Source organism: Protopterus annectens, chromosome 9.part0 (genome assembly GCF_019279795.1).
Source record: "Protopterus annectens isolate FY-2018-M chromosome 9.part0, PAN1.0, whole genome shotgun sequence".
Classification (NCBI taxonomy): Eukaryota; Metazoa; Chordata; order Ceratodontiformes; family Protopteridae; genus Protopterus; species Protopterus annectens.
Genome location: NC_056743.1, coordinates 804,373,993 through 804,399,807, shown reverse-complemented (window position 1 = coordinate 804,399,807; position 25,815 = coordinate 804,373,993). Strand labels below are relative to the sequence as shown.

Sequence of the window (25,815 nt, the reverse complement as noted above, 5' to 3'; positions counted from 1 at the left end):
CACTTGCGAACAGCTTCTGCTTCGGGCGCCACGCGGCAAGAAAGACTGAGGAAAATGGCGTCGGCTGATGCCTTTATACCAGAAGACCAGCAGAGATGACGTCGGGTGAAGTGCGACATCAGCCGAAGCCGGACCCAGACTTTGGAATCCGGCCGACCGAAGGGCTGCCTGACGACAGGACAACCCATTTGTTATGACTGCAGATGCATCCATGAAGGACATCCTGGTTCAAGGCTCCAGAGAGCACCCCAGCACTACCGGGCTACAACTCATACCACACGTTTTGGCCTCAGAACACAGACCGAAACACAAAAGGAGGGGGTGTATTCATATTCATCAAGGATACCTACACCTCCAGGTTAGTGGAGCAGCATGATACCTCCAAGATCATCCATGTGCAACTAACATCGGGCGAATCTGCAATGCAAATTGTGGCCTGCTACAGATCACCCTCCATGAGACCCAGGACCACCACTTCACCTTTCTGGAGACACCGGAAAACATGAAGGTCCTACCAAACACCCTGATATTGGGCAATTTCAATTACCCTACCATTCACTGGGAAAACTACTCGAGTACAAATTCCCAGGCCCAGTGCTTCCTGGAATTCATCAACTCAAACGCCCTGGATCAGCTGGTAAACTCCCCTACCAGAGGTGAAAACATACTGGACCTGGTCATCACCAACATGGGAGACAGGTGTTCCACACCAGAGGTCAACCCGTCACTGGTTCGATCAGACCATAAATTAATCACTCTGGATGTCCACATCCCACCACCACCCCCAACTAAGGAAACCACAGTAAAAGACTTTTCTAAAGCAAACTTCACCTTACTTAAGAAAGAGGTGGTAAGTTTCACAGCCCCCACGCTAAAGGATAACGCTGCCCAAGATGCAGAAACCTTTACAAATGCACTCTATGAGCACCTACAAGGATGCATGGATCGTGCCATCCCTAGCAAAACCAAGACTCACTCCTCTAAGAGAAGGAAACCAGTTTGGTGGACCGCTGCAATAAACAGGCTATACAATAGGAGGAGGAAACTAGTTCAGAAAAAAAGCAAATCCTACGAAGGAAAGACATCCCTGATCAGTATCAGTAAGAAACTGAGGTCCCTCATGAAACCATCCAAGACTAACTTCGAAAGAAAAATAGCCAAGGATTCAAAAGATAACCATTAGCTATGTTAAGAATCTAAGTGGCAACTTGCAGATATGAACTGAATTAGTGCAAAATAGCACAAAATATACTGAACCTACTGATATTGCCAACATCCTGGCTGAGAGATTCAGTGCAAACTTCACCCCCCTCTCACCTCCAAAAGGGCCCACAACAATACCGGAAAAGTGTAGTGTCCCAAAAATCACAGACGCACTGGTGAAAACAGCCCTTTCAAAAGCCAAAAACACAGCGTCAATGGAACCAGATGGTGTCCCAGGTTGTTTCTTACATGAACTACAGAACAAACTAACCCCCCACCTAAACATCCTGTTCAACCTCAGCCTCTCCACAGGCTACGTGGACATAGAATGGCGCACAGCAACGGTTATTCCTCTCCACAAAGGAGGGGCCACAAAGTACAGTTTTGTACCTACCATAAATGTAGATGTTCGAGTGCTAATACAGCTGCAGTCATAACAGATGGGCTTTCCTGCCGTCAGGCGGGTCCTCAGTCGGCCGAATTCCAAAGTCTAGGTCCAGCGTCGGATGTCGTCGCTTCTTCCCTGACGTCAGTGCGACAGGGGTATAAAAGAACCAGCTGACGCCATTTTCTTCAGTTTTTCTTGCCCCAGATGTCAGGTGCCCCCAGAAGGAAGGTAAAACATAAATTTATGTAATAGTGCAATGCAATATAATCAAAAAACAGTAGTTGCAAGCAAATACACCATAAAAGAATACCCCAATCAGGTTGTATGAGGAGGTGTTAGCCATTAGGCCTGCCCCAAGAGGGGAAGGAGGGAGAGAAACCTGGACTGCAGCTGTACTAGCACTCGAACATCTACATTTATGGTAGGTACAAAACTGTACTATGTTCATCGTGCATACAGCTGCAGTCATAACAGATGGGTAGAATCCCAAAGCTAATAAAGGGGTGGTAGGCACTAAGTGGAACTAGGAGGAGCCAGGATGCCCTGCAAGACTGCAGTGGCAAAGCCCGCTCTAGTTTTGGAGTATAATGGTAGGTGATAGTGCTTGGAGAAAGTATGTACAGAACTCCAAGTGGCTGCTTCCAAAATATCTTTGGTAGGAACCCCCCTGAGGAAAGCTGCAGAGGTAGCTGTGGCCCTTGTGGAGTGAGATCTGATGCCTGTAGGTACAGTTTTACCATGAAAAGAGTAACAAAAGCGTATGCAGTGGGCTATCCATTTTGAGATTGTCTGTTTGGAAATAGGCTTCCCTTGAGCACCTGTAGCATAGGACACAAAGAGTTGCTCTGATTTTCTGAAAGGCTTTGTTCTGTCCAAATAATAATGGAGCTGTCTGTGTATGTCCAAGGAATGTAGTAGTCTCTCCCCTTTGTTTTGTGGATTAGGGTAAAAGGTAGGTAAGTGGATAGCCTGATTCAAGGCTACCCTGGATACTACCTTTGGCATAAAGGAAGGATTGGTTCATAAGGAAACTCTGTCCTGATGGAAAATGATGAAAAGCTGTACAGCCATGAGGGCTTGTAGTTCCGAAACCCTGCGTGCTGAGGTGATAGCCAGAAGGAAGGCTGTTTTCCATGACAAATATTGCAGTTCTGTTGAAGCAGCTGGCTCAAAAGGAGGCAGGGTCAGTTTTTCTAGAATGAAATTCAGGTCCCAAGCAGGTACTGGTTGTTTCCTTGGGGGTTTTATATTCTTAGCCCCTCTGAGGAACTGTCTTAAGAGAGGGTGAGAGAATAAAGGAGGATCAGTGTTGTACTCTGCAGAAATGGCTGAGGCATGGACTTTGATGGAGGAGAATGAAAGTCCACTGCTTAGCATCTCAGCTAGGTACTGTAATATTTGAGGTAAATTCAGTATTCCAGGATTCTGACCCTTTTTCTGATTCCAGGCACAAAAACGTTTCCATTTTGCAGAGTAGGCTTTTCTAGTAGAAGGCCTTCTGGCCTCCAAAATGACATCCTGCACCTCCTTGGAGAGTAAGGTCTGTTGTGAATTTAAGGAATCCTCCATGCGGCTAGATTGAGTGTTTTTAGCTGACTGTGAAGAGTTTTGAAGTTGTGCTGAGTCAGTGGAAGAGGCATTAGAGGCAGGATCCATGGTGGGGAATGCGTCAGGCTCCTCAGGAGTGGGTACCAGTGTTGTCTTGGCCAGTCTGGAGCAATGAGAATCATCTTTGGTCCGTCTGCTCTGGCTTTTAATAGAACTTTGGGCAGCAGAGGAAGAGGTGGAAAGGCATAAACTGTCATTGTTGTCCAACTGAAAGAGTGCGTCCACTTTCCAGGCCTGTGGATGAAAGGTCCTTGAGCAGAATTTTGTCAATTGGTAATTTCTGTGGGTGGCAAAGAGATCTATGTCTGGCCTTCCCCATGCTTGAATTATCTTTGTAAAAACTTGAGGATGCAACTTCCATTCGTGTGGATTTGTCATATTTCAGCTCAGGTTGTCTGCCAGCGTGTTTTCCTTGCCTGGCAGGAACTGTGCTTGAAGTTGGATTTGTAATTCCAGAGCCATGTTCCAAAGAGACATGGCTAGCCTGCATAGGGGGTATGAATGGGTTCCTCCCTGTTTGTTTATGTACCACATCATTGTGGTGTTGTCTGTCCTTATCAATAGCTGGCCTGGATGCAGTAGGTCTTTGAAAGCCATAATAGCATTTATTACTGCTAGCATTTCCTTTTGATTGATGTGTAGGTGCTTTTCTTTTTGGGACCATTTGTCCTGAATGCACCGATCTGTCATGTGCGCCCCCCCAGGCGTAGTCCGAGGCGTCTGTTGTGATGACTTGATTGCTTGAGGCTTGCAGAATGGGAGACCTATGTTTCCTTGGCATGCTTGAGCCCACCACAGAAATTCCTTTTGAAGACATGGAATCAGTGGTATAAATGTTTCCAAACTGTGGCTGTGTTGAGACCATAAGTTTTTAGGTACCATTGAAGTTTCCTCATATGCAGCTTTGCACATGGGATTAGCAGGATGCAAGATGCCATGAATCCCAGAGCCTGCAGGATTTTCCTTGCAGTCAGCCTGGTGAAGGTTGCCAGTTTTCTGAAGTATTGAGTTAGTTGCCCTTGTTTCTCTGGCGTGAGGTAGGCCATCTGGGTGTTTGTATCCAAGCTGGCACCCAGGAAAATTATTGTTTGAGAGGGTATTAGTCTTGATTTCTTTTTGTTGACTGTGTATCCCAGAGAATTCAACAACATTACTACAAACGCCAGGTGTTTCAGAAGAGTGTGTTTGCTGTCCGCCTGGATCAGGCAGTCGCCCAAATATGGGTATATTTTTATCCCTTGAAGTCTGCAGAAGGCAATTACTGATGCCAGGCATTTCGTGAACACTCTGGGCACAGTAGATAAGCCAAAGGGCAATGCAGAGAATTGATAATGGGTTGAACCTGCAAGAAATCTGAGGTATCTTCTGCAATCTTGTCTGATTGGGACATGCAGGTATGCCTCCTTGAGGTCCAATGTTACCAGCCAAGACTCCTTGCCCAGCATGGGAAGAAGCTGCTGTAATGTGAACATCTTGAATTTTGGTACGAGTAAATATGTGTTTAGTATGGATAGGTCCAAAATAGGTCTCCAATCATTGCCCTTCCTTGGTACCAGGAATAGTCTGGAATAAAAAGCTTGACTCTGTTCTTGTGCAGGTACCTCTTGAATAGCTTTCATGTCCATGAGATCTGAAATTTGTTTTTGTGCCTCTGCTCTTTGATTGTGTGGCAGGTTTGGCATGCCTCTCATTTTTGGAAGGGTGTGAAAGTGGAATCTGTAGCCTCTGTCTATAATGTCCAAGATCCATTTGTCTTTTCTAACAATATGCCAATTTTTCAAAAATAATGCCAGTTTTCCACCTAAAGGTGCTGCCATTTGAGCCTTGCTTGGCATGCAAAGGGGAAAGTCATTGGGTCTGCTTTCTGAATGGCTGTGAACTATCCTCACCACCTCTTGGTGTAGGTGCTTGCCATTGTCTGCCTCTAAATGATCCTTGAGATTGCCCTCTACCCCTCGGGCGCCTGTATCTACCTCTTTGAGGTCAGTCCGTGGCTGGAAAGGACCAATTCTTTGAAGGCCAATTTCTACTGAAACGTGGAGGTTGTACCTGTAGGAAATCTTTCACTGTTTGCATTGATTTTGCCTTTTCCTCCATTTTCTTTAATACCTCCTCAATTTTAACATCTTTTTGAAGAGGTGCATCTAGTAATTTAGCTTTGACATGATCTGGTAAGGTTTGCTCTTTGAGCCAAGCATGTCTACGTATGACTGATCATGTAACAGCAGCTCTACATGAGGCCTCTAAAGCATCAAAACCACATTGCAAGGTATGTTTGCCCACTTGCTCTGCACTATGCAACAAATCCTGCAACTCCTTCAAGTCTGGTTATTCAGGTTGTGACATTTTGCCTTTCAACTGAGATAACAAAAACTGTTGATACTTTAACATATGGAACTGACAGTTTAATGCCCTCATGGTTAAGGTGGCCGAGGTGTATACCTTTCCCCCCACCTTTCTAAAGCTCTGGAATCTCTCTCTCTGAAGGTAATGGATTTTTGGCAGTGGAGGCCTTAATTCCCTTGGGACCTTGTGAAACAGTTTCTGGGTCAGCCGCATGGCTTTTGTATAGGAATTGGTGTGAATCAGGAACCCGGTAATACCTGTCAGGCTTGACTGGAGCTGGAGGTAAAGAATCTGGGTTAAGGCTGGCCTCTGAATACATATCATCTAGTATGTCTAAGACAGGAGGTATAGCCAGAGGCCTGTGCTGAGGGAGCAAGAGGAAATCCCTGAGCCTTTTCTTGGAGTCTGAGTACTCTTGGCCTTCCCAGTGGAAGTGTTCCCTCAAGGTATGCAAGGTTTCCCCAAAAGAGTAATCCTCAGGGGGGAGACAGAGGGAATGGACTCCTCTGCATCAGAATCTTCAAAAGGGGAGTATGAATGTTCCTGGTCCTCAGAATGTTCTGAAGTAATGGAGGCTTGGTCTGAGGAAGGGTATTCCTCCTCCACTCTGAGCCTTTTGTCCGAGGGGGGTTGAGAACCCCTGATAAGAGTAATCAAATCCACAGCCGTTTTGAGCATCTGCTTTTTAGGCATGGGGCCTTGAGAGGGGCGTTGTGGAGCTTGTCTTTTAGAATGCATGGCTGCTTTAGATTTAGTGTAAGCCTTAATGGAAAAAGAAGAAGGCGGCCTGAAGACCCCTTGAGAGGTGGCAGGCCTGTCTAAACTCTGAGTTTCCCCGCCAAGAGTGGCTTCGGTATCTGTAGTCGGGGCATGGGCCGAAGAGCCTGCGACCTCGGACACAGAAGACACCGCTAATGAAGTGTCATCGGTAGCCAGGGGCTGCGTAGGCGCCTCGCTGAGAACCGGAGCACCTGTAGTCGGCTTTAGCGTGGTGTTGGTAGAAGTCGCTGACCTCGTATGTCGGCCCTTATCTTTGCGTCTTTTACTCAAAATTGGAGTCGGAGTATCCGACGACATAATGTAATTAAACTTTTTGCCAAAATAGTGTTGGGCGAACTCCGCCCGACGCTTAACAGTGCGTCTGTTGAATGTAGCACAAAAACGACAGGCCGAGACGTCGTGGTCTGGGCCTAAGCAAGGAATGCAGAGGGAATGGAAATCCTTATGCGGTATTTGCTTCCCACATGAAATGCAATTATTAACTTTGTCTGACATCGGTCTGAGGCAAGAAAAGTTTCCCCAACAGGGTACTTAGCATTCGTAGTCTCAGGAGCTGGCCGAACGGCACTTGCGAACTGCTTCTGCTTCGGGCACCGCGCGGCAAGAAAGACTGAAGAAAATGGCGTTGGCTGGTTCTTTTATACCCCTGTCGCACTGACGTCAGGGAAGAAGCGACAACATCCGACGCCGGACCTAGACTTTGGAATTCGGCCAACCGAGGACCCGCCTGACGGCAGGAAAACCCATCTGTTATGACTGCAGCTGTATGCACGATGAACATCTGACCCTGGTAATTATCGCCCCATAAGCCTGACTAGCCTGGTCTGCATGGCTATAGAGCGCATCATCATGGAACTCATTAAGAAAGACATTGGGAACCTCCAAACACTTGACCCGACCCAGTTCGGCTTTGTTAAGGGCAGATCATGCCTACTAAACCTGGTTGACTTCTTCGAGACGGTTACCAAGGCCGTAGACGAGGGAAAGGTGGTTCACACAGTCTACCTTGACCTCAACAAGGCTTTCGTCACCATTCCCCACTCGGATATTACAGAAAAACTCACCAGCCTGAACATAAACCCCTACGTCATGAGATGGGTTGCCAACTGGCTTACAGACAGAACTCATATGGTAAGAATAGCGGTCTCCAGATCCGACTCTAAACCAGTCACAAGTGTGTCCTGATAGGCTCGGTCCTGGGACCCCTACTGTTCGGCATATACTTCTCAGAAGTACAGGCAAACACAGGAGGACTATGGCTAACCAAGTTCGCCGATGACTGCAAACTGGGAACCATAACTGACTCTCCGGCTGACATGGACATTCTCCAAAAGAGCCTTACTTAGACGGACACCTTCTGTCAAAGTCATGGCCTCAAGCTAAATGCCAAAAAATGCATAGTCATCCCATTTGGGAAAAACAAAACACCCATGAATTACCACGTAGGTGGCAGTCCCCTTAATACAGAAGAGGTAATAAGAGATCTGGGGACTCAGGTAGACAGTAATCTCTCCTTTGACAATCATATTGCCAAAGTAGGTAGGAAATCCTTCTATGTGGCCCACCTAATTACTAACGGGTTCGCATCTAGAAATAAAGAGGTTATAGTGCCCCTCTACTCATCATTCATTAAACCCATCATAGAGTACAATGCTTCATTTGGGATGTACCTCACAAGACACTTCCAACAGCTGGAAAGACCACAAAAGTACCTCACCAAGAGGATTACTGGTCTCAAACATATGTCCTATGCAGCCCGACTGAAAAAACTCTGGCTGTACTCAGTGGCATATCGCTTACTCAGAGGTGATCTCCGCCTGACTTACAAAGCCATGCCCAACTCAGAATTGATGGACATGCTCCACTTAAAGAAATCCAAGTCACTGCGAGCCATGCGCTCTAGTGAGCTAAATCTCGCCACAACAATAAATAGAACATGCTGGAGGGATAGATTCCTGTCACAGAGACTCCCCATGCTTTGGAACAAAATTCCAAATTACATCAGGCAGAGCCCCTCACTAACACTCTTTAAGAGAAACTTTGACGTGTGGATGGGCAACAGAAAATACACCCCTGGGATCACTTCATTGGCTCTACTTGATAGAGGATCAGTTAATTAATCAATGGGGCGGCGAAAGCCGACACACTCTGGCTAGGTTTATAAATGCCCTCGGGCAGATAGCCTAGTGCCTACCTATGAACCTATACAACAGGAAAGCTACAATCAAATATAAATTAAGACCACAACCTTTTAAATGTTCATACATGTAAACAATGTAAATGGACTGCAACCAGAAGAAATGTTAAGAATTAATTGCATCTTTCTGTGGTAGCTGCACTTTAGTGCAAGCCGTGTGCATTAATTTCCTGAAACAATCAATGATTAATGAAACTGCTGCATTGCATAGAAGTATCGGTCTGTAATAAGCATCTTTAACAATGTACCATCTACAATCAACACCTGTTATTCAACTTATTTTAAAAATACAAGGCACTTAGCTTCAACTTGGGAATAACTGCTTGCAAAATATATTGTTTTCTCTGCAGTAACACTATAAAAGATTACTGCCAAAAACAGCATTAAAAACTGTGATGAAGGACTTCACATGATTTATGATCCTTGCATTCCTCAGGATGAAAATTAGAAAGCAAAAGCAAGTAAAGATGCATGCTATCTGGATGGGTAGTCTACAGAAGAGAGTGCTGAAAATCTATTTTATTTCTGCATTAATAGCCAGCTGCTCAACTGTTACATATATAATCAATAGTTTTAAAAATTAACTGGTAAGCAAAACTGAGATGGCACACTATAGTTTTATAATCGATGCTGATATGTGACCAGTCAAATAACTAAATAAAACACATCTGGCTGATACGGTGTTGGTATGTTTGAATCAGTGGGATTTTCCTTTCCAAGGATATCATTTGCTTCATTCCTTCAGTCTCAACTGCCTATGTGACTGAGGAAGTCACTTAACCAGACAGAGCACCCAAGATGAGTCTGAAAAAAAAGGTTCATGTTAGCCTAACAAATAAATAGAATAATTCCAATATATTTACTTAAAATTTGTATGTGAATGTTACAAAGTACAAGTAAATAAAAATACTTGCATCAAAAATATAACTTTAAAACTACGCTTCAATATGCCACAGAAATTCCAGAGTTCTCATAAGTAAACATTTCACTTAACTGTCAGCAGGCATGACCTTCCATGCAATAGACTAATCAGAAAGTTAACAAAAATAAGCAAATCATATATTTTTTTCTCCAAATAACTGCAAAAATCTATGTAAACCATCTCTGTCATATTTAAGTTGTATAGAACATCATGCTGCTTTTCTGTATCAGCAAATACTAAAGTAACTACACCCGAAAATGACTTTAATGTCAGTGTGTAATAACCTAGTTAAACTAAAGTGCCTCTTAGCAACAATGCCACCAAAGTCCTCTTCTTAATAAATAAAATGAATGTCATTAAGGGAATCTATTATCTTCACTACTTACTACTGTTGGATTAATAGTCAGTCCAGCTGGCTGGACAGTTATCTGACTCGGTACTTCAAGAGGTTTGGAAACTGATGTTGGTGTCTCTGTTGGCTGGGACTGTATTGATAACTGTGGCTGGGCTTGAATGCCTCCTTGGTGCTGTATCAGATGCTGGATCTGAACAGGTGGCACTGTCTGAAGCGTATGTGGAGCCTGAATGACTGCCTGAGGTTGCAAACTCTGCGGAGGCTGCTGGAGTTGCTGCTGTACTGATGCATTCAAGACCGAAGCTGCTGTGAAGAAAAAACAAAATGCTGTGAACTTAGCCAATGTCTATTAGTGCAAAACCATCTCCTAATAACTTTCAGGTTTCACATACTGAAATCTGATGTTAAGTTCTTGTAAGTTAGGTGTCTGGTTAAACTTTAGCAGGAATAAGGCTGAGATGTAAGCCTCTGACTCAATAAAACAAAAAAGCCACACTGTGACCAGTTTTATAAAGCTGTGACACTCACACGGGATCTGTCATTAAGTACTGCTGTCCACACCTTCTTTATGGTTGTTACACACTGTGACAGTCACTACAGTACAATAAATGATGTGAAAACCCAGCAGCTATGCTGATAAAGAGTAGGAAGGTGGGTATGACAGCTGAAATGAAACACTGGACCATAGTAATACACACTACTGTAAACAATGAAAACACTGCACCTTGCAAGCCAGTGACTGGAAACTTAAGAACTCCTCCTGCTTGAGAGGTACCAGTTAGTCCTGGAAGGGTGGTCATTGTGGCAGTTGGAATGGTGAGTACAGCCAGACCTTGCTGTCCAGGTACCTGGCCACCTAGAGGTATAAGTAGAGGCTGTGTGACGGTCCCTGTAGGTGCCATTACACCAGTTAAAATGGTTGCCAAATTTTCATGTGTTAAGATCTGTAAAGAAGGAGAACAGTGTTAGCAATAAACTCTCTGTTTTGTCCTTATCTAACAGGTTGGCAGTAACAGTTTTTTTTTTATTTTTTATTTTGTTGTTATTGTTTTGCAGAAGAAAAGCTGTTCAAAAGTATTTTGCAGTGCACAGTTTTTCCTTGCTTAAACTCTGCGCTTCCAGCAATGGTCCCAACTGCAGATGCTTCTCATTTATGTCATCACTGACTGCATTATTCTCCAAATGGAGGTACAAATATTCTGAAGAAAAAATAGCCTCACTACATGAACATGTTGCCCAAAAATATTTTGTGAAACAACTGTCTCAGCTTCTACTATGGCAGTTTAGAGATTTGCTTTATTGCTCTTGGGACTAAAAGGACTTGTGTTAAAAGCAGTGACCTTCATTCATTTCTAAGTGATTACTACACTGTTACTACACTTTTAAGGCTGAGGTTTAGGTCCCAGGCCATGTACTTAAATGTAACGCAATCTGTCAGGTAATGTCACCGTTTCTGTAAAGGCAGCTGCTAAGCTTGGTTTCCAAATCTATGAGAGATAAATATGTAATTGTTACATATGGTTAATTTTTTCACAAAACAGTAACATTACATACAATTAAAACTTTTGCAGAGCAGTGCTTGCTAAGGAAAGCTACAATAACAATACAAATGGCACCTGCATTTAAGCCATTCTTTGGCCATTTAGAATCATTTTTCATTTGGAGTTATGTTCTTCATTCATCCCTACTCTAATTAGAATAAAAGACAAGCGATCTGTTACAGTTTTTCTGTAACTGTCAAATTGAGAATCCCCAGCAGCATAAACCAGTCTTATGTGAATAATTCACATTAACAGTATACCTTTGAGACAAGTTAGGGGACCACTAAGCCAGAACACTACTGTGGCTGTCTGAATGGGGCTTCACCCTTATGTCAACATCACTTTAGTATGACTGCGACACACAAAAGGTACCCACTCCAACCAGTTTGCAGTTATTTTCTAGTATCAAAGTCAGAAGAAAGGAATATTCAGTACTATACTTATAACAATTTGTATAATCCTGCTGCCGTACAAGTGCATAATATAATTCTGTTTAAGAAAAAACAGATCATGCCCCAAACCAGCCTTCTGCAAAAACCTATCATGAACATCTGCTCTTACTTTAAGTGCATCATTTAACTGTGTGATATTCTTTCAAGGAAAAATAAACAAATCACAAGCAAGAAGAAGAGCTGTCCCCATGGATGGTGGTTTCCAGACCCTGAAACCACGAACACTAACAAAACATCTGATATCCAACACTATATTTGTTGCAGCACTACCCACTGCAAGAAACCTAATCACTGAAGAAAACAAACTTGGCTTAACTAATGACAGACATAAAAGCACTTAAACTTCTATTAAAATTAAAATTATTAGTTGCTGTTTTTTTATAATCAAGTGTGTTTTTTTCAGTTATTATTAATTATTTTTGCACAGTACCAATTCTGTGGACTTTCCATTGGTTAGAAACTTAACTACTGTAGAAAAGGTTTAGTTTGTATCTCCTATTTAAAATAATCTACAGAGCAGGTGGTTTCAGCACAAATATTACAGGCCACACTGACAAAGGTATCACTGCACTAGTTAAATGGGCAGGGTACAGCCTTCCATACACGGGATTACAGAAAATAAATTCTTGTCCACTCTGCCTTTAGAAAATGAAACAAAAGGGGAGTCCTCTGAAAATATTTCAATCTATTTACCAGCTGCTTTCTCTAGAGACCTCTCTACCAAAACAAGGGCAAGCAAACTGAGTGGCAGGGTTTCAACTGCGTGCAGGAAAATATCTTTATGTCAGTCAAGATCAGGTTTGAAAGCTGCAAGTGCCTACAATTTGCTTTTTCCTGGAGAAAAGTGATCAATGACAAAGAGGAATATAGCCTTACATGTAAAATGGTTCAAGCTGTGATGTTATGAGGTAGTGCCATCTGTGCCAGAGAGAGTAGAGCAGTACACGTACACATATGCCACCATAGCTACCTGGAGCTTTGTAAAGAATTTTATGTTATTTGACTATCACTCTGATTTGTACAGATGTTTGAGTTGAAATACTTTTGTAAACTTATTTTTGTTAAAATGCATCAACAGTAGGTCCGGCTGGACAGTAAGAATGTATGCATGTATATTAGGTTGTATTGTTGTAACTGATCAAATGTGTATGTTTATCAGAGAACACTGGAAGGGTGGAAAGTTTGAAATTGTGTTACAGCTATCAAATGCTGCCACAGAACTTAGCAAAGCTGTGTGTGTGTACTGTACAAGAGTCAGGTGACTAGAGGTGATGACATCCTCTAACAAGCATCTGGTTTCTTTGGAACTCTCCCAGTAGCACTTTGGACATGAAAATCTGGTTGGCAGACTGGGAGTCTAACTCTGCAGATGCACTGACAGGAAAGAGTTCTGACAGGATATATATCTCACACAGCCACACAGACAAGGAGACATCATCTGGCTTTTGCTGTGATAAAAACACTCAGCTTTAGTAAGCAGTCAGGGAACACTAATTCTTTAGTCAGTCAGGGACATTTAGTAAGAATAGTTTAGTATTGTTTTCTGCATTTGTGAGAAACTATCCAACTGTATTATTTTTATATCTTTGTAGTTGAAACTCTGTTGTTTACTGTATTCAGTATTCTCCTATTCCTGTTTTATTATTTATCATTAAATATTTTGATACCTTTCATTGTGGCTGGTCCTTTAGAGAATATTTTTAACATCTTGAGAGCACTTACGCTTGCTTTAGTGACACTGTGGCCGCTACTCTCCAATACAAAAAGTTTAAAACACATTCCAAATAAATACTAAAACAGTAACCACATGACCAATGATGTCAGTGACTAAATAAATTACGAGCCTTTAAAATGGGCTTTAAAGATACATACCCATTTAACCCTGGATGTACATCCCCCTGTAATCTCACTATCCATCTAGTTTCTCTATGTTCCACTGCATTAATATCTCTCAATCTTAACTCTTGTTCAACTTTATCTAATACGCTAAACCTAAATTCATGTGTAATACCTTACTTGTGGATATGCTTGGTCAAGGCATTCCTCCTATTCTTATAGCCTGTAGGTGTTCCCTTATCCTCTCTCTTAACATCCTCACAGTTTTTTCTATATAAAAATATGAGCATGCCTGACAGCAAGCTAAATAAACCACATTAGTGCTTGAACATGTTGCTCTAACATTAAATTTAAACTGCTGGTTTGTTACATGGTGTACAAATGTGTTCTTACAATCTACGTGTTGACAGTAACTACAGGCACCACAAGGTATGGCTCCCCCTAATGCCTTTTGCCTTGTTCGCATTCTATTATCATAGCAAAGAAGTCGCTTAAGGGAATGTTTATTCCTAAAAATAAATGTGGTTTTGTCCCACAACACTACCCGTCTTGGCATCCGGCAGTAAAACTGGCCAGTTCCTTTTTACTATATCACAAAAAATAGTATTATCAGTAGTATAGTGCATCAGAAAGCTTACTTTATTTCTCCATCACTGGCTCACTGTCTCCAATCTAGTAGTCTGTCTGCCCACTGGAGAAACAGGGTTGAGCTGAGGTGTTTTCTTAAAGTTCGAACATCCCTGGCCATGGCCCTTACTTCGTCTGCTCTATAACCCCTATCTCTAAACTCTTGTGTCAAAATGGTCAAGTTTGACTCAAACACTTGTTGGCTGTTCAACCTCAAAATCCTCATTCCTTGGCCTGTCAGTACATTTTTAAACACTCTAGCTGAATGCATACTATCCCTTCTCAATGTGGTGTTTACTCGGCATGGTTTCCTATAGAATCTAGTGGCTATCTTTCCATTCTCTGACTTAAACACCTCAATATCTAAAAGAATCCATGCTGGTATTAGAGTATTTATACGTAAACTTAAAAAAAGTAGTTGTGGTATGGAGGTAATTTACAAACTGTGGTATCAGTTCCTCCAGTCCTTGCCACAATAAAAAAAAGGTCATCCACAAACCTTTTAAAAAATGCAATGTACTGAGAGAACCTGTTATTATTCACAACATATGTTTGTTCCCATTGGGACATCACCAAAATTGCATAACTATTGGTGCAGGGTGTGCCAAGGTGGGAAGGTATTACACATGATTTTAGGTTTAGAGTATTAGATAAAGTTGATCAAGAGTTAAGATTGGGAGATATTAATAATGCAGTGGAACAGAGAGAAACTAGATGGATAGTGAGATTACAGGGGGATGTACATCCACGGTTAAATGGGCATGTATCTTTAAAGCCCATTTTAAAGGCTTGTAATTTATTTAAATAGTCGCTGACATCATTGGTCATGTGGTTAGTTTTAGTATTTATTTGGAATGTGTTTTAAACTTTTTGTATTGGTCTGAAGAAAGTACAGTTGTGTACACTTACCATAAATGTAGATGTTCAAGTGTATTCACTGTTGCAGTCATCACATTTGGGTTATCTGCTTGCAGTAGCCCTCAGTTGGCCTGATTATCAAAGTCTTGGGTCCTGCGTCGGTTGCTGTCTCGTCTTCCATGACATCAGGTAGTCAGTGGTATAAAGCATACAGCCGATGCCATAACATCAGTTTTTCTTGCCCCAGATGTCAGGTGCCCCCATAATGGAAAGCAATTATATATACAAGGTTACACCTCCAACAAAAAAAGCAAATACACCAAAAAGCTTTAAGCATAGTAAACAAGAATAGAGGTATAGCCAATAGAAGTCAGAGGGCTGGAGGAAGGGTAATTAGGACTGCAACAGTGAAATTTGTTTCAAGTAATCTGCTAAGCCTTTGGTGCTTTTGATTCCTAGTTTGTGTGTTTGCCTTTTTGTCTAGTTCTGCAACAGTGAATACACTCGAACATCTACATTTATGGTAAGTGTACACAACTGTACTATGTTCTTCGTGTTTCACTGTTGCAGTCATCATATTTGGGCAGATTCCCAAAGCTAAGGGTGAGAGGAGGACATTAGATAGCATTAGGACCAGCTATAAGGCCCTGCAAGACTGCAGTGGCAAAGCCAGCTCTGGATTTAGAGAAAATTGGCAAATAGTAATGCTTGGTGAAGGTATGTACAGAACTGCAGGTAGCAGCTTCTAGGATGTCCCTGGTAGGGACACCTCTGAGAAAGGCTGTAAAGGTAGATGCAGCCCTGGTTGAATGTGGTCTTATCCCCTGTGGGGTAGGTTTTCCATGGTGCTTATAGCAGAAATTAGTGCAATGACCTATGCATTTAGAAATGGTTTGCTTTGAAATGGCCTTCCCCTCTGCCCCTGCACAAATGCAACCAGCAGCTGTTCAGATTTCCTGAGAGGTTTAGTCCTGTCCAAGTAAAATCTAAGTTGTCTGTGCACATCTAAGGAGTGCAGTATTCGTTCCCCTTTGTTCTATGGATTAGAAAAGAAGGTTGGCAAATGAATGGACTGATTTAAGGGCCGCACTGGATACCATCTTGGGCATGAAGGAGGGATTGGTCCTGAAGGACACCTTGTCCGCATGAAAGATGATGAAAGGCTCCACTGCCACAAGGCCTGTAATTCAGACACCTTTCTTGCTGAAGTGATGGCTAAAAGGAAGGCTGTTTTCCAAGAAAGGAATTTCAATTCTGCATTTGCAGCTGGCTCAGAAGGAGGTAGAGTGAGTTTTTCCAATACAAAGTTAAGGTCCCAGGCTGGAGTAGGGACTGTCCTGGGTGGTCTTAAGTTTTTGGCCCCTCTGAGGAACTGCTTCAGTAGTGAATGAGAGAAGAGGGGTGGTTCTGTGTTGTAATGAGTTGAAATGGCTGAGGCATGAATTTTGATGGAGGAAAAGGAAAAGTCCTTGTGAAGCATCTTAGTTAAGTATTGAAGAATCTGAGGTAAACTGGGCGCTGCTGTGCCCATCCCCTGAGTTTGGTTCCAGGAACAGAATTTTTTCAAATTTTCAGCATAGGATTTTCTAGTACTAGGCCTCTTTGCCTCCAGAATGATATCCAACACTTGCTTACTGAGGGATGGTAATGGAGAGATCAGGTAATTAGCCAGGCTGTCAGGTTCAGGGTTTGAAGCTGTGGGTGTAGAATCTGGCCCTCCTGCTGTGACAACAGGGCAGGGGTCTGAGGCAGGTGCCATGGTGTCAGCAGTGACACATTGCGCAAAAGGAGGTACACCAGTGTTGGCGTGGCCAGTCTGGTGCAATCAGTATCGTTCTTGGTTTGTCCTGTTTGATCTTTAGTAGTATCTTGGAGAGGAGAGGCAGAGGGGGGGAAGGCATAAACTGATAGGTTTTTCCAGGTGAAGGACAGGGCATCCACTTTCCAAGCTTGTTTGTGGGGAGTCCTTGTGCAGAATTTGTCCAATTGGTAGTTCTGGGGGGAGGCAAACAGGTCTATCTCTGGGCTCCCCCATTTGTTTCTCAACATGTTGAATATCTTTGGTTCCAGTTTCCATTCGTGTGGATCCATGAGATTTCTGCTTAGTTCATCTGCCAGTGTATTTAACTTTCCTGGCAGGAACTGAGCCTGTAGGTGCACTTGGTAGCTCAAGGCTGTGTTCCACAGAGCCGTGGCTAGTCTGCAGAGAGGGTATGAGTGGGTTCCCCCCTGCTTGTTTATGTACCACATAACAGTGGTGTTGTCCGTCTTTACCATTAATTGTCCTGGAAGAATGTGGTCCTTGAAGGCTGTCGCAGCATTCTGTACAGCTAACATCTCTTTTTGATTGATATGCAGGTGCATTTGACTTGGGTTCCATCTGCCCTGAATGCACTTCCCTGCCAAGTGAGCCCCCCATGCATAGTCTGATGCGTCTGTTAGGGTTTGGACGGCAGGGGGTAGAGTGAATGGCAGTCCCTTGTTTTGGTGGCAGGCCTCTATCTGTAGACAAGGTATGATAGGAATCATTGCTTCTAGATCCTGAGAATGTTGACACCACAGGCTTTTTAGATACCATTGTAATTTTCTCATATGCAGTCATGCATATGGAATTAGGAGAATGCAGGAGGCTATGAGCCCCAGGGCTTGCAGTATTTTCCTTGCAGATAGCTGGGTCTTTGTGGCCAGTAGTTTGAAGTAGGCTGTCAAATGAACTTGTTTCTCTGACATGAGGAAAGCCATCTGGGAAGTTGTGTTCAAGCTTGCTCCCAGGAATACAATTTGTTGGCAGGGTACAAGATAGGATTTCTTTTCTTTTATGGTGTACCCTAGAGAAGTTAGCAATTTCTGTACAAATGCCAGATGATTCAATAGCATGTCCTGGCTTTCTGACTGAATTAGACAACCATCCAGGTATGGGTATATTTGAATATTTCTTTGCCTGCAAAATGCAATGACTAGAGCTAGGCACTTTGTGAATACCCTGGGCGCAGTAGATAAGCCAAAGGGCAGTGCAGAGAACTGATAGTGCATATAGCCTGCTTTGAAGCGTAGGTAACTTCTGCAAGATTCCCTTATTGGGATGTGCAGGTAGGCTTCCTTTAAATCCAGTGTTGCCAACCAGGCATCCTTGCCTAGCATAGGAAGCAGCTGGTGAAGAGCTAGCATCTGGAATTTTGGGATCACCAAAAATGTGTTTAGGATAGAGAGGTCCAGGATAGGACACCAGGAGTTGTCTTTTCTGGGCACCAGGAAAAGTCTTGCGTAGAAACCTTGTCCACTTTTCTCTTCTGGGACAGGCTGAATAGCCTTGATACTTGAGAGAGAAAACTTGCTTTTGAGCCTCTGCCCACTGATTTGGAGGTAGATCTGGCCAACCGTTTGGGGTTGGTAAGGAGTGGAAGTGCAGTCTGTATCCCTGGGAAACTATATTTAAAACCCATTTGTCCTGGGTAATGAGTTCCCAATTTTTGGCCTGCAGGGCAATCTTTCCCCCTAAAGGAACAGTCAGTTTTGCAGGGCTTGGATGTTTTAAAGTTAAGTCATTGAGACAGTTTACCATAGGGGGGAGTCTTTATTTTCAGCACAGTCAGGAATCAACATAATTTTCTGTTTAACAATCCAATAATATGTTGCTGATACTCTTAACATATGAAACTGGCAGTTTAAGGTCCTAATGGCCAAGGTTGCAGAAGTGTATACCTTCCTACCCCATCTATCCAGTGCCCTGGAATCCCTATCAGAGGGGGTAGGATTTTTGGCAGTAGTAGCCTTAATGCCCTTGGGTCCCTGTGAAATGGTCTCAGGATCCGCAGTAGGATTTTTAAAGAGGAACTTGTGAGAGCCAGGAACCCTGTAATACCTATCAGGTTTTCTGGGAGCAGGAAGTAAAGAATCAGGGGCCAAACGAAAGTCCGAGAAGGCATCATCAACAATGTCCGGTACAGGGGGATAGCTAAAGGCCTGTGTTGGGGCAGGAGTAAGAAATCCCTAAGCCTCTTTTTAGAGTCAGAGTAATCCTGGCTTTCCCAGCGAAAATGCTCCCTAAGAGTATGCAAGGTTTCACCAAAAGAGAAATCCTCTGGAGGGGAAGCAGAGGGAATGGAGTCCTCTGCATCAGAGTCCTCATAGGTAGATAAGGGTAAATCCTGGTCATCAGAGGAAACAGAAATTTCAGAGTTCTGATCAGTAGAATCATAAGGAAACTCAGTCCTGGGCCTCTCAGAGTGGGAAGGGTAGCTTCCCCTGATTAGAGTAATAAGGTCTTCAGCCATTCTTATCATTTGTTTTTTAGGCATAGAGACCTGACCATGCGGTCTGGGCATTGGTTTTCTAGGCATGGATCGAGTTTTAGGCCTTGAAAAGGAAGATGGCGTTGGTTTAATATGCAAGTCAGTAGGCCTGAATACACCCTCAGAAGCCGGTGCCTGCACAGCGGCTCTGGACCCATCTAAGGTAGAGACATCCGCAGGTTCAACAGCTGAAGAAGCATCTTGCGGTATACCGGACTCCGAATGGGTTTCAGTAGAGGCCTGCGAATCTGAAGTAGCGGATATCAGGGGCTGTGAAAGCGCCTCACTGAGTACCAGCGAACTGGCGACTAGCTTAGAAGCGTCATCGGCAGCTTTGGACCTATGTGGTCTGTCTCTGTCTTTATCTTTGCATTTTTTCAGAATGTCGGTAGTCAGGTGGCTTACCGAAGCCATTTCTGGATAATTGAACAGAGTACCAAAATATTTAGAAGTGTAAATAAACCGACGACGAATAGTTTGTTTTTTAAATAAGGCACAAAACCGACAGTGAGGTACGTCGTGGTCTGGGCCTAAGCAAGGAATGAAGTACGAATGCAAATCTTTATGAGGTATTTGCTTTCCACAAGAAATACAATTATTAACTTTTACTTACATCGGTTTAGAGCAAGAAAAAGTTTCCCCAATGGGGTACTTACCTTAGTTGAAGACTTCGGTTCTGAAACTTGAAAACGAAAATTTCAGGAGTAGGCCGACCGGCACTTGCGAACTGCTTCTGCTTCGGGCACCGCACGGCAAGAAAGACTGATGTAATGGTGTCAGCTGCGTGCTTTATACCCCTGACTACCTGACATCATGGAAGATGAGACAGCAATCGACGCAGGACCCACGACTTTGATAATCAGGCCGACTGAGAGCTACTGCAAGCAGATAACCCAAATGTCAGAGGAGCATGAAAGCGCTAACTTTGTATTAAACTACAATTTTATTAAAGACTGTAGTGGTGTTTCTGTGGATTTATTTTGCTTTGCTGTTAATTTTTGTTGCTTCCACAGACCTTTTTTTTTTTTTTTTTTTTTTCAGTGGATTACCTTCTTTTCTTTATTGATTTTATATTGTTTTTGGTATTCCTGTGGACCATGGCGGATGGGAATAATATCGAGTTGAATTATACACCAAGGACTGAATCAGTGAGTTCATCATGCTTAGAAAAGTTGACTGTCATTCAGCATAACCCCCCTGTTGACCTATAATTTAGGTGCAGCAGTCACTGAGAGAGATGACTTGGCTTTTGACAATGTGCTATTTAATAATGAACTTAAAGTTTTGGAGAATGATTTATTTAAATTGAAATGCTACCAACGTCAGCGCCTTTATTTTGAAGCTTGTCTTCACCATCCTTAGGATGCCCACCTATAGGAATACATACTTGGACTTTTTGAAGGAGTGGCAACAATTAAACCTATATCTGAGTTTCAGTCATATTAAGTTGCTTATAAGGTTTTTTTCTTCCAATGGAACAAGCACCAATAGCTGACATTAAGCAGAGGCAACAAAAGCTTGCAACTATTGTCCCTGAACAAATTTATGTAGTGACTATGGTGGAATTAACAGAGAAGGTTTCCTCTTTCCAAAATTGTTTATTGGCGATTAAAAGACGAAAGTTAGAAAGGAATTTACCTGACTTTCTCAACAGGCATGTATTCTCCTGGCCACACTCATTTGTACCTGAAACAAATTCAAATACTGAGCTTGCTACAGCTACCCAGCCAGGAGGGTCATGGTTGGCTGTGCCTGATGTCAATACTTCTGCGCCTACATCTATTGGCTCTACTGTTTTGGCAGAGACGTCGGGAATGCCCATGACGTCTGAGGTGATTCTAGCGAAATCGTCAATGTCAGCTGAGGTACAACAACCAGTTGTTAGAATGAAGAATCCAGTCCAAAGACTTCAAAAGTCAGATTTTTCATCACTACCATTACCAATCAGAGACATGAACTCTACATGTCAGAAACGGCCCCAGAATCGAGGGAGAAAACGCTCGCTGCAATTATCAGATACAGACATGAGTCAGAACCGGTCATTGAAGAAAATGTGGCAAATGCCTCTGAACAGTTAGTATACAATTTGTCTAGGAGAACCTTTTCTGAAGTTTAACTATTTTTATTAAAGAAAGGGTTGTCTTATATTCCTGCATCTCAAATGTTGATCACTGATATTGTGCTTGATATCAAGTTATTTGCCAGGAATGTGATGTTAAGAACTATGTTTAATACTAGCAATGATCAGCTTGTGTACAGAAAACCTAGTAGTTTTGTTCCTGTTTTGCATCCTGTGATAGAAATTATTAGTCGTATGTGTGAAAATGATGTTAGGGATTATTTTGTGCATTTATCAACACATAAAATGTTCTGTTATTTAAGTAAAGATGAGTGGCAAGCTTTGTTGAATCTGCAAATGGATGAGACTGTTGTGTTTCAGCCAGCAGATAAGGGTGGGTCACTGGTTATTTCAGACAGGGTGTTTTATGTGACACGAATGAAAGAAATGCTGAGTGATAGTAGCGCTTATGCAGTTATAGGATTACAAGAAGTACACCATATTGTGGATGAGATACATAGAATTTTGAAAGGTTATTTGGCAGGAGACACAATTACTCTAGATTTATTTAACTATTTTGAAATTTCGCTTCCATTGGTACCTACATTGAATGGTTTACCTAAAATCCACAAAAATATGAATAGACCCCCCATGAATCCAACTGTGTCGGGCAAGGGGTGGGCAACAGAATCCATGTCAATTTATGTGGAGAAAGGACTTAGATCATTGGTGAATGCATCTGGTACTATTCTGTGCGACACTAAACAGGTTTTAGAAGATTTATTTATGTGTTTAGATAGGATTAGTAATATGGACAAGTTGTTTTTTTCTAACCCTGGATGTACAATCTCTATTTACTTGTATACTGAACGAAGAAGGCCTTAATCTTCTTAGTAGATGTTTCAAAGAACATAGTAATTTCAGTGAGGTTAAGATAACGTTGATTTGCTCACTAGTTAGCCTCATTTTGGAATATATTTCTTTTTGATGGGGTGTACTATTGACTGAAACAGGGTGTAGCAATGGGTACACCCTGCGCCAATAGTTATGTGAATTTGGTGATGTCGTAATGGGAACAAATGTATGTTTTGAATAATAACAGGTTCTCTCAGTACATTGCATTTTTTAAAAAGTTTGTGGATGCAAAAAGGTCTCGCAGAGACGGATAACTGGTGCCAGAGCCATGGTCTAAAGCTAAATGCCAAAAAGTGCATAGTCATACCCTTTGGCAAAAACAATGTGCCCACAAATTACCACATAGGTGGTAACCCATTAAGTACAGAGAAAGTAATTAGGGATCTGGGGACCTAAGTTGATAGCAATCTCTCCTGTGACAACCACATTGCCAAAGTGGTTAGAAAGACCTTCTACATAGCCCACCTCATCATGAAAGGATTCACATCTAGATCAAGAGAGGTAATCGTGCCCCTTTATTCATCCCTCATCAGGCCCATCATAGAATACAATGCCCCCTTTGGGATGTATCTTACCCGACACCTGCAGCAATTAGAAAGACCACAAAAGTACCTCACCAGGAGGATCAAGGGACTCAAACAGATGCCATATGCTGCTCGGTTAAAAAAAAATCCAGCTCTACTCAGTTACATACCGCCTACTTCGAGGTGATCTATGCCTGACATATAAAGCTATGTCCAACCCAGAATTAATGGACATGCTCCACCTCAGTAAATCTAAATCCCTTAGAGCCACGCGCTCGAGGGACTTGAACCTCAGCACAGAAATAAATAGAACATGCTGGAGGGACAGATTCATAACCCAGAGGCTCCCTTCGCTCTGGAATAGAATTCCAATTCATGTTAGGCAGAGCACCTCACTGACTCTCTTCAAGAAGAATCTTGATGAGTGGATGGGGGATTGTAGGTTTGTCCCGGGGATTACTTCCGTGTCACTATTAGACAGAGGCACAGTAAACTAAACTTTAAAAAGGGCACAGTATACTCAAATCAAGGGGTGGCATAAGCCAAACACAATTGGGCTAGGCTTATAAATGCCCCAGGGCAGATAGCCTAGTATGAACCTTTTTTTTTTACTCTGGCAAAGACCGGAGGAACTGATTCCACAGTTTGTAGATTACCTCCATACCACAACCACTTTTCTTACGTTTACGTACAAATACTCTAATACCAGCATGGATTTTTTTAGATGTTGAGGTGTTTAAGTCAGAGAATGGAAAGATAGCCACTAGACTATATAGGAAACCATGCCGAGTAAACACCACATTGAGAAGGGATAGTATGCATCCAGCTAGTGTATTTAAAAATGTACTGACAGGCCAAGGAATGAGGATTTCAAAGTTGAACAGCCAACAACAAGTGTTTGAGTAAAACTTGACCATTTTGACACAAGAGTTTAGAGATAAGGGTTCTAGAGCAGGTGAAGTAAGGGCCATGGCCAGGGATGTTTGAACTTTAAGAAACACCCCAGCTCGACCCTATTCCTCTAGTGGACAGACAGTAAAAGGTTGGAGACAGTGGGTCAGTAATAGTTAGAGAAATAAAGTAAGCTTTCTGATGCACTATACCACTGATAATACTATTTGTTGTGATATAGTAAAAAAGAACTGGCCAATTTTCCTGTTGGATGCCAAATAGGGAGTGCTGTGGGATGAAAACCACATTTTATTTTTAGGAATAAACATTCCCTTAAGCGACTTCTTTGCTATGATAATAGAACGTGAATAAGGCAAAAGACATTGGGGGAACCATACCTTGTGGTGGCTGTAGTTACTGTCAACACGTAGATTGTAACAACACATTTGTACACCCTGGAACAAACAAACAGTTTAAATTTAATGTTAGAACAACATGCTCCAGCACTAATGTGGTTTATTTAGATTGCTGGCAGGCATGTTCATGTTTTTATATAGGAAAAACTGTGAGGATGTTAAGGGAGCAGCTACAGGCTATAAAAAATAGGGATCTAAGGAATGCCTTGGACAAGCATATCCATAAGGAAGGTATTATGCATGATTTTAGGTTTAGAGTATTAGATAAAGTTGAACAAGAGTTAAGATTGGGAGATATTAATAATGCAGTGGAACAGAAAGAAACTAGATGGATAGTAAGATTACAGGGGGACGTAAATCCAGGGTTAAATGGGTATGTACCTTTAAAGCCCATTTTAAAGGCTCATAATTTATTTAAATAGTCACTGACATCACTGGTCATGTGGTTACTGTTTTAGTATTTACTTGGAATGTGTTTTAAACTTTTTATATTGGTCTGAAGAAGTGCTTAGAGGAGCAAGAAATCGCTAACCTTTTATTAAACTACAATTTTATTCAAGACTGTCATGGTGGTTCTGTGGATTAATTTTGCTTTGCTGTTGATATTTGTAAAGTTACTTGTGTTAAAACTGCATCAACTGTAGGTCCTGCTGGGCAGAAAGAAAGCATGCATGTATATTAAGTTGTATTGTTTTAAATGATCAAACATATATAGATATCAGAGAACCCTGGAAAGGTGGAAAGTTTGAAATTGTGTTATAGCTTTCGGATGCTGCCACAGATCTTAGCAAAGCTCTCTGTGTGTACTGTACCAGAGTTTGGTGACCAGGGGTGATGTCATCCTCTAACCAGCACCTGGTTTCTTTGGAAACCTTATAGCAACACTTTGGAACCGGACAGGAAAGATTTCTGACAGAATATATCCACACAGACAAAAAGAGACATCATCTGGCTTTTGCTGTGGCAAGATACTCCACACTTGTTTTAGTATGCAGTAAGGGAACAGTAACTATTTAGTCAGTTAGTGACATTTAGTAAGAATAGTTTAATATTGTTTTCTGCAGCTTTGAGAAACTATCCTGCTATATTATTTTTTATATCTTTGTGGTTGAAACTCTGTTGTTTACGGTATTCAGTATTCTCCTGTTTTCTGTTTTATTATTTATCATTAAATATTTTAATACCTTTCATTATGGCTGGTCCTTTACAGAACACTTTTAACATCTTAAGAGTACTTATACTTGTTTTAGTGACACTGTAGCCACTCCTGGAAGCCTTGCTGCTTTAGTCACAACCTACCATTTGTATTAGCATTCATTTTACACAGTATAATTGGGTACCCTTTGTAACAGCCTTAGGGCAGCTGACTGGTGGCAGCATGATTACCTCAGAGTCTGGGCAGAAAGGGGCACAGCTAGTAAATTTGTGCCAGCTTTTCCCAGGTATGTATATATGTGTGTCAGCTACTGGGACCAGGGACACAGAGCTCCAAAATGGTCAGTGTGGAGTTTTTTGTGGGTCTGGAGAGAGAGAGAGAGCCCAGCCCCTGGTCTGGAGGGTGTTCCCTATGTGCTCTTAAGGGAAATTATGCTTGGTGCAGGGAGC

At 42.3% G+C, this 25,815-nt stretch overlaps 1 protein-coding gene across 2 annotated transcripts in view; it reads right to left on the bottom strand.

The window, feature by feature from the left end:
- Positions 1-25,815, bottom strand: part of POU6F1 (POU class 6 homeobox 1) — a 438,794-nt gene that overhangs the window by 191,433 nt on the left and 221,546 nt on the right. Inside the window, exons 6-7 of one of the 2 annotated variants that reach the window (XM_044083449.1) lie at positions 10,524-10,743; positions 9,831-10,105 (exon numbers count right to left, since the gene is read on the bottom strand). In XM_044083449.1, the coding sequence (XP_043939384.1) occupies positions 9,831-10,105; positions 10,524-10,743 (495 nt within the window). The remainder of the gene's footprint in view (positions 1-9,830; positions 10,106-10,523; positions 10,744-25,815) is intronic. The other variant, XM_044083450.1, reaches the window with a different exon arrangement.